Below are 16,415 nucleotides of genomic sequence, written 5' to 3' on the forward strand. Positions count from 1 at the left end.
TTTTGTTAGATACCCATATGTTAGATGAATTTCTGATTATCATTTACCCTCAAATGTTGGAGGTTCATTCTCCTTTCCCTTGGACAATCCTTTTCCTTGCAAACCTTATGGAATCATCTTTAAAATTAGCACAGCGTGGTGATGCGAGCGGTATTGCAACAGCAGTGCCTTGCATATTGAAGTGAATGAGAGAATGTGTCCTGTAGGACAAATGACAAAAGTAAAATTGTTTCTCTGTCTGAGAAACTGAACAATAACATGTTATATTGCATAGCTGTAGTATTAAAGTCTATCACTGAGAAAAAAAGGTGTGCTAGCAGGCCTAACCTCTTAATAATTCTGTGCACTGCAGTCATCTACCTCTAGTTTAACATAATCTCCAGAGTGTTTTTTTTAATTCGTCCTGGGCACAAATGTGTCTTTTGCATGTGACAAGCAGGTTCTAGTTTTAGGTGGCTAGTTTTTAAAATTGGTCTCTTTGTGCATTCTACAACTTTATTGTACAATTTATGCAATACACAACTTGCCTTTACAGTTGGAAGTATTGTTCAAGAATGCATATTTCTCTCACTGAAATAAATGCAGTGCTTAAATTGGGAGTAAACTCTACTGACTCCTGAGCTGATCTGACATCAGTGCAGAGATTTGACACAAACCATGGTCAGTTGACACAGCGCCTAGGATCACAAGACAAGTTTGCATGGTGATGATAGCCTTTTCCTAAATTTAACATTGCAAGTCTTGCTGGGGTCAGCAGAAATGAATTCACTGAGAAAACATGCAGAGATCCAGCTGGCGGGAACCCATTGTGGTGAAATTGCAGATAATTTCTTGGGACTTTATGATCACCTGTGTGATACAGAATTTCAGTTTGGCCAGAATGCCTGTAAATGCGTTGAATGCAGGAAGACACTATGAGAAAATGCAATTTGGCATGTTTTCCTGGAGTTGCCTTCTTCATACCAGTTCATGGTTTGTTTCTGCGTTTCCCTGTCCAATTTTGACCTCATATTTTTGACATTTGTATCAATCATTGCCCTGGAACTGAGTTTTAGAGCAGTGTTAGCGTCTAGCGAATTGGCTAATAAAACAGCATATATTATTCTGTTCCACTCATTATAAATTAACCTAATTGGCTGCTGACTGCTCCGTGTGTAGGAAACTGCCTGAGGTAAAATGAAGAGCTAAATCTGCGTGTATGGAGAGGGCGAAAAGAGAGTATGAAATGTCGGAAATCAGCCCCATATTTGGCTTTAACCTCTGCAGTTATAGCAGTATATAAATTAATTGCCTAGCAATCTCCTCTAGGGCACATCAGTGTGAAATCCCTAACATGCTATCAATTTTTTATGATGCTGCATTTTGAATGCACCCCCCTCTGTGTTTTGTCTTCAGTACTTGTTATCCTGGATTCTTCAAATATTGGTTTATTCTCAGTGGGTCATTTCTAAAAACTGTCTTGTTAGGTTAATTTAAGGTTTGTTCCATGTTTGTTGGTGTCCCTCTACATATAAGAGAAAGGGGAAAAAGCAGGGGATAAAGGGCATAATGAGGTGCTTGAGTTGATGGAACTGTCTTCCTACCTCACTAATAAGGTGTCACAGGTACTTTTAGGTCTCATAAATGCAGTTCTCTTGGTGATTCCTCTGCAGCTCAAAACATAGGGTGTCAGCAGAAACAACATCAGCAAGCCCAGGTGCAAATGAGAAAAATGATGCTAGGGTTGTTTTTCATTCTCTAATGAGTTTAATGCTTATAAAATATCAGTCTCATGGGCCTGAGACTTCCCAAGCTAGTTCTGCAGTTGAACTGTAATGAAGTCTTGGAAAGAGCATACCACAATATGCAATTTGTGACTTGAATTTGCATTTACCAGCATTATTCCTATCTTCATTTTCCCAGCATTATGTACTCTGGTAGGGCTATGAGTTTTTACTCATGTCTCCTCTTTGTATCATCTACCTTTTTAGTATGCACTGTTATCTTTGGATGTTTTCTTTCTTTTGTCTTTTGTATCCCAATCCTCAACTTTCCGCAAGTAGTGGGCTAAATACTGAGATACATGAAGCTTTGTGCATGTAGGTACATAGACATTAGCAAACCTAGTGGGTTTCGGAAAGCCCTTGACTCTCCTACGTACATCTCAGTTGCGATACAAGCAAACCTAAGCATCCCACAACTCCATAAGCCCACATTAGAGGAAGACATAAGTGTATTTTAAATCTGATACTTAAACCACTGACATATGTAATTTGGTCCTCATGTGCCGAAATAGTTCACTTTATGGAATGTTATGTTGTCATTGCCTTCATCTCTCCTGTAATGCGCAGAAGTTGGAGGCAAAACCTGTGTGTGAGAGCAAGGTTTATGGGATCAAGTAAAATCCTTGAATCTAAATATGGGAGAGAATTGAGGCTGTTTTATTTTTATCAGAGTGGCTATAGATGCAGGTATCATGCATCAGAAGATATATATGTATATATATTTTTTTTAGTCAAGCGAAATCTGTAAGTTTCTGCAGTAACATTTCAGACAATCTATGCCCATGTTATGAATATATGTACATATACATTATTCACATTCTGTGCTTTCCATGCAGAGCAATACTTTTCTCAAAGGTATCTTTCCTCAAGTTTAATCTTGAGCTAGTATGTGCCTGAATTTACATCATTTGCAGATGTGCTGATTTTACCACTTAAGATGTAAATAAGGATAGAATCTGGCTCTATACAAATTTTGGGTGTGTGCCCGAGATCCATGCTGTTTTGTCCTGTGCAAATCTATTTGTGTTTAAACGTTGTGTCCCAGTGGCTTTAGAAGTTGGCTGGTCATCCGCTGCCAGCATGGAGCAGAGCCATGACCACCCTCTGCTTTCTGAGATCCTTTTGCCTCTCCAGCTCAGTGAGAGCTGAAAAAGCAAGGAGCAGCCTGTTTGACTCCTTGGTGAGTACAGGTCAGGAAGGAGGTCTTCATTCCTCCCCAGTCATTTGGTTTGGTTCCTGAAATCACCTCTGTCGGCTCTCAAGGAGCAGGCCTTTTTAGCTGGAACGGGAACAGGTTGTTGCAGGATGTCTGTTTGCTTGGCCGACGGCGGTCCGCAGGTCTGCACTCTCTGTATTCTGGGTGCAGAGGATAACACATTTTTTACCCTGATATGCACTTGGGACACACCAGAGGCAGGCAAAGTGGGCAATTGCTTTGAGTGGCAGATCGGTAGAGGAGGGAAAGAGTCTAAAAATACTGAGCTAGAATAAAGGAAGGTGACAGGCGCACAAGAAACAAACAGAGTAATTAGGGTTCATGGTTGTTGTTTGATACTGATGTGTATCTTTGACCTCTTTCACCTCTCTCTGTTCCTGTGTCCCCATAAATAACGGGGGCTGTAGACAGCTGAGAAAGCTGTTTTTGATGCAAAGCTTTTTGGTATTGCTGAGCTGAAGAGAAGGGGATAGCTGAGGATGTGGCTGAAGCTAACCGTATCAGTTTACTCTTTTCTCTGTTACAGTCAAGCCCTGATGTCAGTGAGTGAGTTTGGGTAATGTAGGTTTTGCACATTGTGCAATGTCAGTAGAGCAAAATGAAAAAAGCAGAGACTAGAAGATAGTCCTTTTTAGAGAAAAAACAGTTCGTTTTTTTTTTAAATGTCATTTCCCTGCCCTATCCAGGACCAGGAAAGCTCTTTCCCCAGAGTACTTTCTGTTCAGAGGCTCTCTCCCAGATGGTGCTTCCTAGATGGTAAGTGCATCTCCCTTCTCTTGTGCCTAGCATGCTGCTTGCTTCTGGTGTGCATGTGAAGGATAGTGCATAGTATTACTATGGAGTGGTAACTGTTCCTTCTTGTTACACTGAGCAGGTAAAAAAGGAGCTGAATGCCCCCCTTTCCCCTGTGAAAAATGACATAGGCCCTTCATCTAGCAATCAAAATGTCTGCTGTAGCTTTGTCACCCCAAGGAGACATGCTCTTCTAAGGGTGGTTAGAGGTTTGGTTTATTGGTGTCTTTGCTGTGATGACCAGCACTTACTGCATGGCATTGCCTGGACTCAGAGTGCAGCAGGTTGTGGCAAGGCGCTGCTGCTGGTAAGGCTGCGTTTTTCACTCTGGTTCTCTTTAAGTACTATATTGTTTAGGGTACTACAGTGTTTAGGTGACGGAAATGTACTTCCCTTTCCCTCTAAGACTGCACTTCATGTAACTCCCTGGAGAGCTGCACTTGTATTCGACCAGACTTTGTCAAAGCAGACGGCTTATCTGGGCTTTACATCAGGCTCCAGAGCACTGGAATTAGCAGCTAAAATGGATGGCATCTGCTTTTGCAAAAGCTTCAGCATGGGGAGACTGAAATTTTTATTGTTCTAAACAAAAACAATTTCTCCTTGGCAATTTCTAATTACTCATCCTTGTCTCTCATGAGGGAAATTGATAAAAAACATATTGAGAATCTGTTTGGTTTTTGGAGAAAGCTGGGTGGGTAGATGCATTCAGGTTTTGTCTTTAGGGATTTGATATTCCCTTGCAGTGCTAAAACCTACAAAGCTGCATCACTGTGCTCTTCTGTCAAAACTTCAGAATGAACAAATCTGATTTCACTGGCCAAACTAAATGCAAAGCAGAAACAAAAAAATCGCATCTGATGAAGCACATTGTAGGTGATAAAATGCTTCTGGGTTTAGTAATATAAATTATTTGGCAGTGACAAGATTCATATTAGATGTTTTATTTAGTGAATCTCCCCTGTTTTCATGTGTCTTTCGTGAGTAGCATAAATTTTCCTTGAGCGTGTTGGTAATTTAGGGTGAATATCTGTAGCCATGCATTTGATTTACAAAGAGCTCCCAAGCATGTTATTGTTCTTTAGATTCAAAATTTGAATTAATCCTATTAGACCCATCAATTTCATTATATGCTTGCTATACTCTCATCGGAACAATGCAGCTTTTTCTGTCACATATTTTAATGTAATCAATTCTTCTTATAAGCCCAAAATCCATTTTATACATTTTTTTAATATTTATTTCAAGTTTATAATGTCAGTGAATATTGTTTTGTTAAGCCTCACCTTAACTTAAATTCACCATTTAATGGGATAGGAATATGGACTTCATGAATGAATCGGATTATGTTCTTGTGAAACCGCTGTGACTTCACTGACACAGAGGTTGTCTTACATGGTAGTGATGGTAGCTCAGCCCATCTTGTCCATGCAGTTCTGCTCAGATCATTTTCTTCACTGCGGCTCTGTTGTTTCTCTGTCTTGCAGCAACTTCTGCTGATCGTTTTTACCGCATTGACAGATCTCAGGTAAATCTTTATTCAGTTACCGTTTCTATAGATCTTTTTTTTTAAACTATGTCAAATGCAGCTTAAAATGAGTTACGTGCCATTCCTCCTGTGTATTCTAAAATGCTACTGATGTCTCATGAAAAGTAGAGAAAAAATTATGGGCCATTTTTTAGTTGATGTAATTCACATAGTTTCACTAAAGTTTTATATCTGCTGACCATCTGCCCTTCTTTTTACTACCAATCTGATGTACAGATCAGAATTTTCTACACTTGTCATCCTTATCAAGTCTTACTAAGGGCATCTGTGTAGCACCAGAGTATTTGAGTTTATCTTTTCACTGATGATTTTAGTCACCAGAAGTCTTGATCCTGTGTGTGTGACATGGAATAGCTATGGAAATGAAGGTGATGTTACAAGTTGAGAATTATGAACAGAGCTGTATCAAATATTCCCAAGGAACCCCAAAACAGTGTGTAGCTCCATTGGATTCAAACCTGTGGTATAGATTTGACAATCTGATTATATTTTCTAAAAGACACTTTGAAAATTTTACACAGCTTTTGGTGTTTCTAATTTGTAGCCAGAACAGGCCAATTAGTGGCTCAGCATTAAGTGCAAACTGTTGATTTCACACAGTGGTCATTTGTGTCTGGTCCCCCTGAGAACTGTGTAAGCTGTTCCTGAATCACATGAACATATGACTGTTTCCTAGCAAAAGCAGCTGGTGGTTTAGTTCAAGCAGAAGGAGCTGTGGCTTTAGTTCAGAGGTCCCAGGTTCAGAGTCTGCGTGTAGCCACCATGGGACTTCTTTGCACACAGTCATATAAATGCTTTGATGAAGTTGTACTTTAACATTTGGAAAGCAAGGGTGAAGATGCTACTACAGGTTAAACTGGACAACGTGACTCTGTTTGGCTTATTCTGCATTTCTTTAATACTTTACTCTGTACAAATGGTCATCTTTCCCTCCTACTCCTTTGCCCTGTGTTTCTGTGGGGAAGAGATCAATACTGTGTGATGGTCCCAGCGCACAAATGGTGGGAAGTTTCCTGCCCATTCGCCTACGTAGACAGGCCTACTCACACTCGGTGTTTTTTGAAGGACAATGAGCCTTCAGTGTCAATAACAAAAAAGAGGGACTGAGAAAGAGAGCTTTGGTAACAGAGATATGAAACCAGAGTGTACAAGCAATTGGAGGTCTGGGAGAGTACCCCCAAACAATGAAAATTTCTGTCAGCCATCATCGGAGGGCAGACCTTAGGTGCTGGTCCTCATTTCGAAATGCAAACCTCGGCTTTTTGGGTAGACCTCCAGTTTTCAGCTGAATGATATAGAGTCACTGAGTAGCAGCCTTTTAAGTGTTGCTGTGAGTGTAAAGCTTGCTGGTAGGGAATCTTGTTTGGCTTGAAATCGATGAAGTGTTTATTGGTGGCTTCAGTGGCATTGGTTTTTCTGTGTGTGTGTATGTGTGTGCGCTTAAATAAATACACAGACAGAGTCCCATGAATGCTCCTCAGAGACCCTGATGTGCACCCAGCTTTCCTATAGCCAGCTGGGTGCTCTGAGAGACCAGTGATGCTGCAGGTTCTGTATTTGTTCCTTGTATCACTCCAACAGGAACATTTGCACTTTGTGACGGAAATTTCGCAGGACGAGATTTTTATTCTGGACCCAGAGCTGGTAATGTCACAGCAGGTGGGAACGCCACCAGGAATGCCTGATCTGGTAGTGGAGCAGGCCTCTGGGTGAGTGGTGTTGGGATCTGGCTTTCAGCAGCCGTATTAGAGTTGGGCATCTCTTTTCTGGTCCCCTTTTCTGAAGGACTGGGAGATGTGGGAGGGTAGGTCTTAGGTGGGGAGCTGGGGACAGGATCAGATGCAGCCATGGTAATGACAGAAGGACAGTGGAATAACATCTACTCCATTAGGCATTCTGGAGCACAGAGCAAGACTAATGGACTTTGGCACCTTTCTACCTCCTCACACCCCCTGACTGTATCTGCCCCACCATAAAGCTGTATTGATTGAGTTAAAAACCCCTTCTCTGCATGGTCAGGGCTCCGATACCACTGTATAAGGCCCTGAAGCCCTTTGTGCCTAAGAATGATGGGTGAAGTGTCTCTGTTTCTTCTCATCCTCTGGGCAGACCTATTACACTCCTATTCATCTTTAGGAACAGTCTCGTACTCATAGTGAATTAAACTATTTGAGCTTGCTATGGGCTGAAAAATGCTGGGAACCAGTAAGCATAAGACAGCTTCAAAGTGGAGCACGGAAGATAATTTTTGAGGGGTGAATGCCTTTCTCTTCCTTCTTCCCTCCCTAGAATATCAGATCGGTGGAACCCTGCGGTTCGAAAGAGGATGCTGAGCGACAGCGGCCTCGGCAAGATTTCCCCACACTACGAGGTACCTGACAAACAAAAGGACGCCAGCCAGACACATATGCTGCAGTAAGAGCCCTCCGCATTTCTCTGCTTGATGATGCACTGTCACATCACCACAGACAACTCCTAGTGGCTCCTTTAAGCTTAATGAATTGTGCTGACATGCTGAAATTACTGAAGTCCTTTTGCTTCTTCTCTTTTGCTCCTCCCTTCTGTTTCTTCCTCTTTCTCCATTATTATATGTTCTTGCCTTTGTTTTTTTTTTTCCTCTGTGGCACCCTGCACTCTTAATAAACCTAGATCCAAGTTTCCAAAAGCAAATACATTATTTTGGATGCCTGAAGTTCCAGCTAAGGGAACCTTCATGGCAACTGGTTATGAGAAAGACTGAAACACTCACCCTTAAGGTAGCTCTGACGCAGTGTAACAAAGCAGAAACCTCTACAATTGCTGCTTACTTTTAAAGATGTAGGCAATAGTTTTCATATAATCTTGAACCAGAGATACCATTGTCAGTGTAGGATGACTAAACAGTGGTTTTGTGGCTGATAATTCCCCCATGTAAGAGATTTCTACCTCCGCAATCCTGTTTGCCATGTTCAGATTTGTGTAAGAGCATCTCTTATTCTTCTTGCTTATTTTAGAAGTGGTTCTCAGCTTTTTGGTCCTTTCGCTTTAGATTTTCAAAACCAGCAGTAGATCCATAATCGCTACCAAAGTTTAGATGGGAAGCACCTGTCTGAACTCAGTTGCTGGCTTTGAAAAATTCTAGTGTTTTGGGGTTGTTTTCCCCCCCCGAGTACATAACGTATAATTGTGTACATCACTTCTGCTTTATGTTTCTAGTTCTACTGTATCTGAATCCCTATGGACGGGTTTTAAAACTTAGCATAGAAAAATTAGAAAATTAGTGACCATGTGGTCCTTGTTTCAGTTTGTCTTTCTGTCTTGGATGTGTGTGGAAGGGGGCTACAAGGTGCCTGCCGAGTACAGCTCCAGGGCAGATGCACTGTGGACAGGAGGCTGCGTAGCTGTGTGGCTACAAACTGGAAACTTTCCAGCAATCTGGAAACTGCTGGAGAAGGAGAATGAGATGTCATGGTAAGAAAGGGTGATCTGGGTAGCACTGCCAGGAGACACTCACCTGTTTTTCTCCCATTACCCTGAGGGATGCTGGGTCAGTTCTTGTTTTTATGCTCTTTGCAACATAAAGGATGGTGAATTCAGGTTCAGTTTTCCACAGACTGGAAGGGCCCAAAATTTGGAGCTGGCAAAGCTGGAAGAAGAATGATGCTTAGACAGTTTTACGCAGTGTGGAGAGATGGTGACAACATGTGGACTAACATCTAATTGATAAGATGAGTGATTTTGTTTACATCAGCGTGACTGGAAATGTTTGCTTAGCTGGAACAATTATGTTCGGTAGATTTACTACTAACACGCAAAGTCAGTAGCACTGCCCAGAGTAAAGTGTACCTGTCACTGCCTACTATAAGGAATTGTTTTCTTTATAGCTTCTCTAAACTTTAATTGTTTTGGCTGAAATCTTCCATGGTAAGACTAAGTCTTTGATTCTTTCTCTTTTTCTTTTAGTTAAAACTTCAACAAAAAAGTCAGCTGTTTCTGAAGACAAGATTTGCGGGAAATGTGCTGCTTTAAATTACCTTCTTTAAAATAAATAAATCCAACAGTTGTTTCCTGAGACGTTTTAGTACTGGTAGTGGAATGAACTTCATTTGAATGAAGTTTTGGAGGCTTGACATTTATTAAAGTGTCACCATAATACCAGGGAGGTGCCTTTTGCTGTCTTGAGGAAAGTACCCTTGAGTTTGCCCTGCTGAAGAGGTTGCTCATGCACTTTGGAGACACCTCAGATTCAAGAGTTTTGCTTTCAAAAGTTTCTGTCTGGACATGCTCACGGAGGAGTTATGCCCCTCTGTGCTTAATCCTGGTTGCAGGCCTGCCCACCAGGCTGAGGGAAGGGGGGCTGCGCTGCTCACCAGCTGATCTCCAGTGGCAAGTAGAAAAGGGAAGCAGCAGTCATGGTCAATGGAGATGTGTCAGGAAAAGGCGTATGGAGGAACAGGGAGAAGAGGTTGCAAGAGCCAAAGGAGTAGAAGCAAAAAGAGAGTGTGTGCAGGAACTTGGGGAGCAGGTTTAGGGGATGGGAGCTGGCAATTAGGAGCACAGGGGACATACAGTTGTCTGGGAAATCAGAATGGGAATGACGAAAAGGAGGAGGACATGGGGTGCAGATAGGTAAGAGGTGAGTGAGACAGGTTAGGGGCATGGAGGAAAGGGTCTGTGGCTGTTCCTCTCCAGAATCTGGAATTCTGGGCAGATGCAGATTATTCATTATACCAGTGGGCAAACTCTGAAGTATGTTTAGACACTGCCTCGTTTGCTGCCAAGCTGGAAGGTGTATAGTAGATGAGGTGGATTGCAGTGGAGAAAGCAAGATATTATTACAGTTAAGGCAGTTGAATGTTGCTCTGGAGGACTAGCTTCTCCCCTCAATTTCCCTGACATAACTTCTGAATGATGCAGATTTACAACAAACTTTTCACAAATGGCCAGTGACAACAGGCTCCTCATTCTATGCATATCCACTGTGAAGTAGGATGGGTTCCTGGGAGGCCATTACAAAGAGACTTCGAAAGAGAGCGAAGGGCTGGAAACTGAGAAATAGGCTTGCTGTGTGCCTCAGGTTGTATTACTAAAATTAACGGAAAGGTTGTGCCTTCCTTTCTTCTGACGCTCATTTGCCCAGCTATAGAATACAGATAATATTGCAACCTCATCTTAGAGGAGCACAGTGAGGGTCAATTTCGTGGTCACAAGAAACTTGGATACTATGAGGAGACTCTGTCAGAGATGCTTAGGAGAAAATGAATCATTTCACATTCTGTACACAGTTTTGGTAGCGTGGAATAAATAAATCTTGAGGCTGTGCACTACATATACAAAATACAAAAGGATATCAAGCAGGTCTCTACTTAAACACTGAGGCAAGAGTCCAGTAGAAGAAAGTAGCAGGTGGCAATGTGGTTAAGGGTTGACAAAAGGCTTGAGTGCAAACAGTCCTGGAGCATGATGCTCAGATGACATGAGCTGTGGCATTTCCAAGCTTCTGGGTGCTTGACTTTGCAACCTGAAAAATCTTTCTAACCTGGCACTTTAAAGAAAAACTTAGAAAGCACTATTATATTTTGGCAGCTGAAGTAGCTCCCAGGTTCTTTACAGAGGTTTGTCCCTTCAGAAATTATTTTTCAAATAAAACTTGTGGAAAGGATTTTAGCAAAATTCCCAAAAAGGAATATGGCAGAGCATAGAAGGAACAATTCCTCTTGTACATGGAGTTCTTGTGGACCTTTTAAGAGTTATCAGTGTCCAGTGTTTTATATCTAGTCCAAAATACTGTACAGCGCTTCCAGCTCAAAGTGCAATATCTTATAGCCTGTCACTATAAAAAGTGACAGGGGACTTGCTGTGAGACAAAGTGTCATCAGTTGACCCACTGGGGCTGTTTTCTTAATGGTCATTTTTCTCCCAAACGGGTTGGGAATGACCGTCCTCAGATTAGACCACAGCTGGTCTTAGTATAGCTGCAGGCTGCTTAGAGTGTCCCTGGCATCGCTGTATATACATATATATGTGTGTGTGTGTTTTTATACATATATATATATATAAAACATATAACCTCTTTAAGATGAAGTAATTATTTCTGAGAAGTGAGGAGTGTAGCTCAAAAGACAAAGTATGCAAATAGAGAGATCCCTTAAATTACTTTAATCAATGAAAGTAGAGAAGAGACTATGTGATCTACAAAAAATTATGATGTTTGATGTTGCTTTGATCACAAGCTGTTGGGGTACAGGGTAATTTGAATGTAATGGTTTTGAGGCAGGGGTCTTTCTGAGAGAAAATTATTTATGCTTTTGTTTTTAATTAAGTGAGCTTCATGTTAGTTAATTTTGAGGTGGCTTTTGATTGATGGTATTTCATGTTTTGCTCCCTTTCTGACGGCTCTTTGATGTGTGACCAATGTGTGGAGTGGGCAGGACATGAAACAGCGTCTTGATGCAGTAACCAGGACCTGGGGTTATAGCTTAATAGGAACATCAAATTAGTGTGAATGGTGCATACAAAAAACAACGGGAAGACAATTACTTGGTGTTTGATCTTGAAAAAAGCTAAGTATTCTGGGCTGACTCCACTGAAACATGTAATTGGACTCTTCCTTTGAACATGAGTAGGTTCATCACCCTGATTTATCCTGTGATCAAATGGTGCAGTGAGATGGGGATGACCATTCCCTCACAGCCTGCTATAAGCATTCATTGTTGGCCGTGTATTTCTCTTCCTAGTTACGTGTTTGTCACCCTGTTACGTGATGAGAGCTGGAAAATTAAGTAAAATGAAAACCACAACAGTACACAAAAATGAAAAGGTGACTATATCTTGGTAGAGGTTTAATCTACATCTTTTAATTGAAGTAATTAATTTTCCCATTGTTTGGGGCAGTAACAACCACTCTTCCAGCATCTGTCCAGCTGTGATGGTAACGTGTTTCCAAAGCTGCTAGATGCGTTGTCTGAATCAAGTGCATGGCTCATGAAGGGTGGGCGAAGGTTGGTCAGAATACCATCTGGTCCTGTCAGGGAGAGGAAGAAAAAACGCCTGTAGGGGCTGGAAGGTGGCTGCAGCCCTTTACACTAAATAGACATTAATTAGCTAGTAGTGCCACCCAGGCACTGCTTTATGAGGCAATAATAACCTAGTTCCTGAGAGGGAAGAAGGAAAAGGCTGAATACCAAGTGTTTTAACTCAGCCACAAGAATCAGATCATTGCCCAGGAAATCAGTGTGACAGTACAGGTGTTACAAGATGGTTTGGTTTTTTTTTTTAAAAGAGAAATCTTTGTGTGGTACCAGGTGAGAAGAGCATCAGGGATTCAAGTTTGCATGTAGAAAAGAGAAGGAATGCTCATCTAGTGAAAGTTAAGAAAATATAAAGAGGTCACTCTTAGGATTTGAACATGCTAGGCAGGAGCTCCCTAGTGATAGTGAACCTTTAAAGTTTCGAAGGTTGGTGAAGACTTGAAAAATTCAAGTGTTTCCCCAAAACTCTTGCATTGGAAAACTCAGCATCAGCTCTCAAATAGGCAGAGTAGTCTGCCCTGGTATATTTTGACAGCAAAATCTGAATTAGTTTTCTGGTTCAGATTTAGTTCAAACTGCATTTAGAAGATTAAGCCACAAGAGTGAAGTGTGTATGTTTTAACCAGCTATTTGTACACCTGTACAAATTACTTTGCATCGTTTAAAATACCAGTTGAGGCTCCATGAGTACTGGTTGCTTTCAAACAAATCTTATTTGAGGGAAGGCAAAAATCACCACCTCACCTTCACTGTACACTCCTGTGTAGTCCTTATAATAGAATTAGAGCATAACAAAATGCAGTGTCTGTTTATGCTCGACTCTCCCTTTTCTTTCTCTTCTGTTGTCCTAGATGCTTTTACAAATAGCTTATAAGGCACCACTCTTACTACCTCAAAGTAGAGCACGAGAAAGGTTTGCCTAAAGCAGTTCACCTCTCGCTAGGAAAGTGATATTAAAAAGGAGGGGGAGTTAGTGAAAGGAAAGATGGGGATTCAAAGAAGAGGAAAAGTGATGTAAAGAGAACTGAGAATGATTCAGGGAAAGGTAAACATGGGTTAAATAGGGAAGAAAGAAGAAAAAATTATAAGAATATAGCAAATGGGTAAGAAATTGTTTTGAGGGAAAGCAAGTTCCTGTCTGAGACTGAGTGGGAAAAAGTGATGCATCTCAGTGTGGGGTCTGGTCCTGTATTTTGAAAGCTCTCACTATTGTCAGCGTGATGCAGTTACAATAATTAAAATCTTGTGCACATTCCAGATAGAAGCTACAATTTATGCACCATTAAGAAATCTTTTCTTCAGTTGCTGCTGTAAATCTTCCCCTACCCCCGTTTCTGGAGACTTTCTTGACAAAGAAGGCACCTGTTAATTTTTTTACACTCTAGTGCCCAGGGTGTGGTAAATAATGAATTTCATGTATTTTATGTTCCTGTTGTGAATATTAATTCTCTCCATATACTTGAAGATTTTAGCCGCCTTCATTGTTTTTGGAGATTTTCAGTGTGAAAAAAGGAATAATTATTGGTTTCCTTTGGAATTCTACCTGGAAGATACGTGCCTGCAGTTCTGAAAAGATATATTTCTGCCCTTTCTCATTCCCTTAAAAACTTACAATGTAACAATGAAAATCTAGCAGAATTTTGGCATTGTTTGAATAATTTTTCTTGACGCTTCATTTCTTGCCATTCAGAAAAAAATTTCAGCCTGACAAACAATAGGAAGGCTCTTAAAAATGGTGGGATTTGGCTGACAAAAAGGAGCGTGTTTTCTCTGTGAGATCCCTGTGTTTTTAAAATCAAACCCTTGCAGAAATAGTTTGAATCTCTTATTTTCTCTGTATAGTCAGCTCAGTACAGAGCTACTCAAAAACAGGATAGTTATTTTTACTTTGTGGTACAATCGTTGAATACAAGAACAATCTGGAGACTGTAGCACTGCAGACAGAAATACCTCCCAGTGAACTTCATACTCTTTCCAGATTGACAGCAAACAAAAATCTTGTTTAGTGCCCAGTGCTGCTTTGCAGCCTGTGGGATTTCAAAAGTTTCTTTAAGGACAGCTACTGCTGCTGGTATTTGTTACTATTTGGAAGCTAATTTGAGTGTCCAGCTTTTACAATTTTTCTAGAAGCTTTCTTTTTCTTTCTGGAGCTGCTTGTACAGTAACCTGAAATACAGCTGTATATATAGAATATATATGAATTTGTCAAATGATTTGTCATGAAACTGGAAATAAGACTTTTACCTGGACACACATTAATTCACAAGTTAGTTTTGAGCCTCTCTCACGTTGTCACTTAATCCTTGTCGACTTTCCCCAGGCAATGTCTCTCGTTCTGGTGGTGTTCATCCCTATCATAGCCAGGAGAAGGGACTCCTGGACATGTCTGATTAGTAGACACACCTTTACTCAACTGCAGCAAAAAGGAACACAGTTTAGAGAGGAAAACAATGCTAAAATCACAGGGGATGGAGAGGAATGTTGACACCAAAATATCTTTTCAAAGACTGGCCCGCATGAAATGTTTTTGGTATATCCTGAGTGTATCACATACAGACTGTGTAGGTGAGGTAAACGCGAGAACAGATGTTCTCAACTCAGGATTCAAGAGGTTTTGCGTTACTTCAGCCATGTTAGTACCATCTCAGGGATGGTTCTGGGCATGGGAAGATCCTGGCATTTTGCTCTGATGTCTGAAGATACGGAAGCAGGACTAGGGAAAGTGTTACCACATACAGTCCCTGCTATGTCAGGGGATGAGCCGTGGCTCTGCGGTGATTGCACCCACCAGACCTGAGGGATCTTTGCAAACAGCAAGAATCAGATGGTTCTGCAAACTGTTTATCATGAACTTTCAGCAACTTCTGGTGTTGCCTTTAAGTGATTGAATACACGGAAAACCTTATTTAATCACCTCTTCCCCTGTTAATTAGTAGAATTTTTATGTCACTATTGCCAAAGTCTGGCCTTACCTACAGAGAACTGGGGTGTAGAAAAATCATGGTTTTTACTTATTAAAATTTGTGCAACAGTCATTAGTATTTGGTACTTACACATCCTTCTGGCAACCCCTTTCCCAGTAATACTGAGCTTTAAGACATCGTCTTTTGCTTCTGCTCTTGTTAACAGTAATTGGAAAAGGAAGAAATCAGAATTTGGTTTAGATTTGCATGTGTATGGCCTTATTTGTGTATGTGAGTGCAATGCAAATAGTGTTTGTTTTCTCCCAGAATTAAATCTCCAGCCTTTGCTGTTGAGGTGCTGAATTGCTAAGGGATTTTAACAACAGTAGGCACATCTGATGGAGGTGGGTTTGTGTTTCTGCCCCTTCAATATGTGGCAGAAATAGAGTACATCCTGTACTTCATCCTGTAGGATGTTTTTTTTCTCATCAGTACTTATTACCAAATAATTTTATTATTCAAAATATAGCTCCCCAGAGTGTATTGGGTGGGATTTTAGCTTCCTCTTTTCCCACCCACCTGCCCCCGAGCCCTCAAAATGAGGGCTTTTAATGATTTTTGTAGCATCTCAACACCTGATGCACAGCTGAGGAAATTCACCCTGCTGACAAATTATTTTGGCAGACAGTGACATGCAAAACACTCCCACACACCATGAGACTACAAATTGGCTTCTTTAGAGGATCTTGCTTCTTGACTGGCATCCTGCCTTCCAAAAGGGAAATGCAAGCAGTCCAGCTCTCCTCTTCTCCTTGAGGTGATTTCAAGCAACAGAATACGCACCTTCTTGACAAAGGGACCTACTTACCCTGATGTTGAAAAAGTCAACTACCACCTAGCTTGAAAATGCTTTCTGAATAGTTCCAGTAGATAAGGGGATGAAAAAGAGTTTTCCAAGTGGAATGTAAGTTTTTTTTGTTGGACTGTGTTTAAAGGATGAAATTGATGTTGACAGAGTACAGAAAGAAAACCAAGGCACCCAGCTATAAGTTGTTTATCGTAACAACTATAAATCTGCTTTCTATTCTCTGGCTGATAGCCAAGGCAGAAGTAATAGAGTTCTTTCTTTTTTCTCTTTTCTTGTTACAAGTCTTTCTTTTTCCATTTTTTCCCTTTGCTTCC

The 16,415-nt window shown here is 41.0% G+C and overlaps 1 protein-coding gene across 1 annotated transcript in view; it reads left to right on the plus strand.

The window, feature by feature from the left end:
- The window catches only part of DGKI (diacylglycerol kinase iota), a 220,747-nt gene that overhangs the window by 161,565 nt on the left and 42,767 nt on the right, over nt 1-16,415 (plus strand). The window contains exons 25-28 of the mRNA XM_075158235.1: nt 3,666-3,735; nt 5,259-5,299; nt 6,902-7,029; nt 7,610-7,735. Of these exons, the coding sequence (XP_075014336.1) occupies nt 3,666-3,735; nt 5,259-5,299; nt 6,902-7,029; nt 7,610-7,735 (365 nt within the window). The remainder of the gene's footprint in view (nt 1-3,665; nt 3,736-5,258; nt 5,300-6,901; nt 7,030-7,609; nt 7,736-16,415) is intronic.

Source organism: Calonectris borealis, chromosome 1 (genome assembly GCF_964195595.1).
Source record: "Calonectris borealis chromosome 1, bCalBor7.hap1.2, whole genome shotgun sequence".
Taxonomy (NCBI): domain Eukaryota; kingdom Metazoa; phylum Chordata; class Aves; order Procellariiformes; family Procellariidae; genus Calonectris; species Calonectris borealis.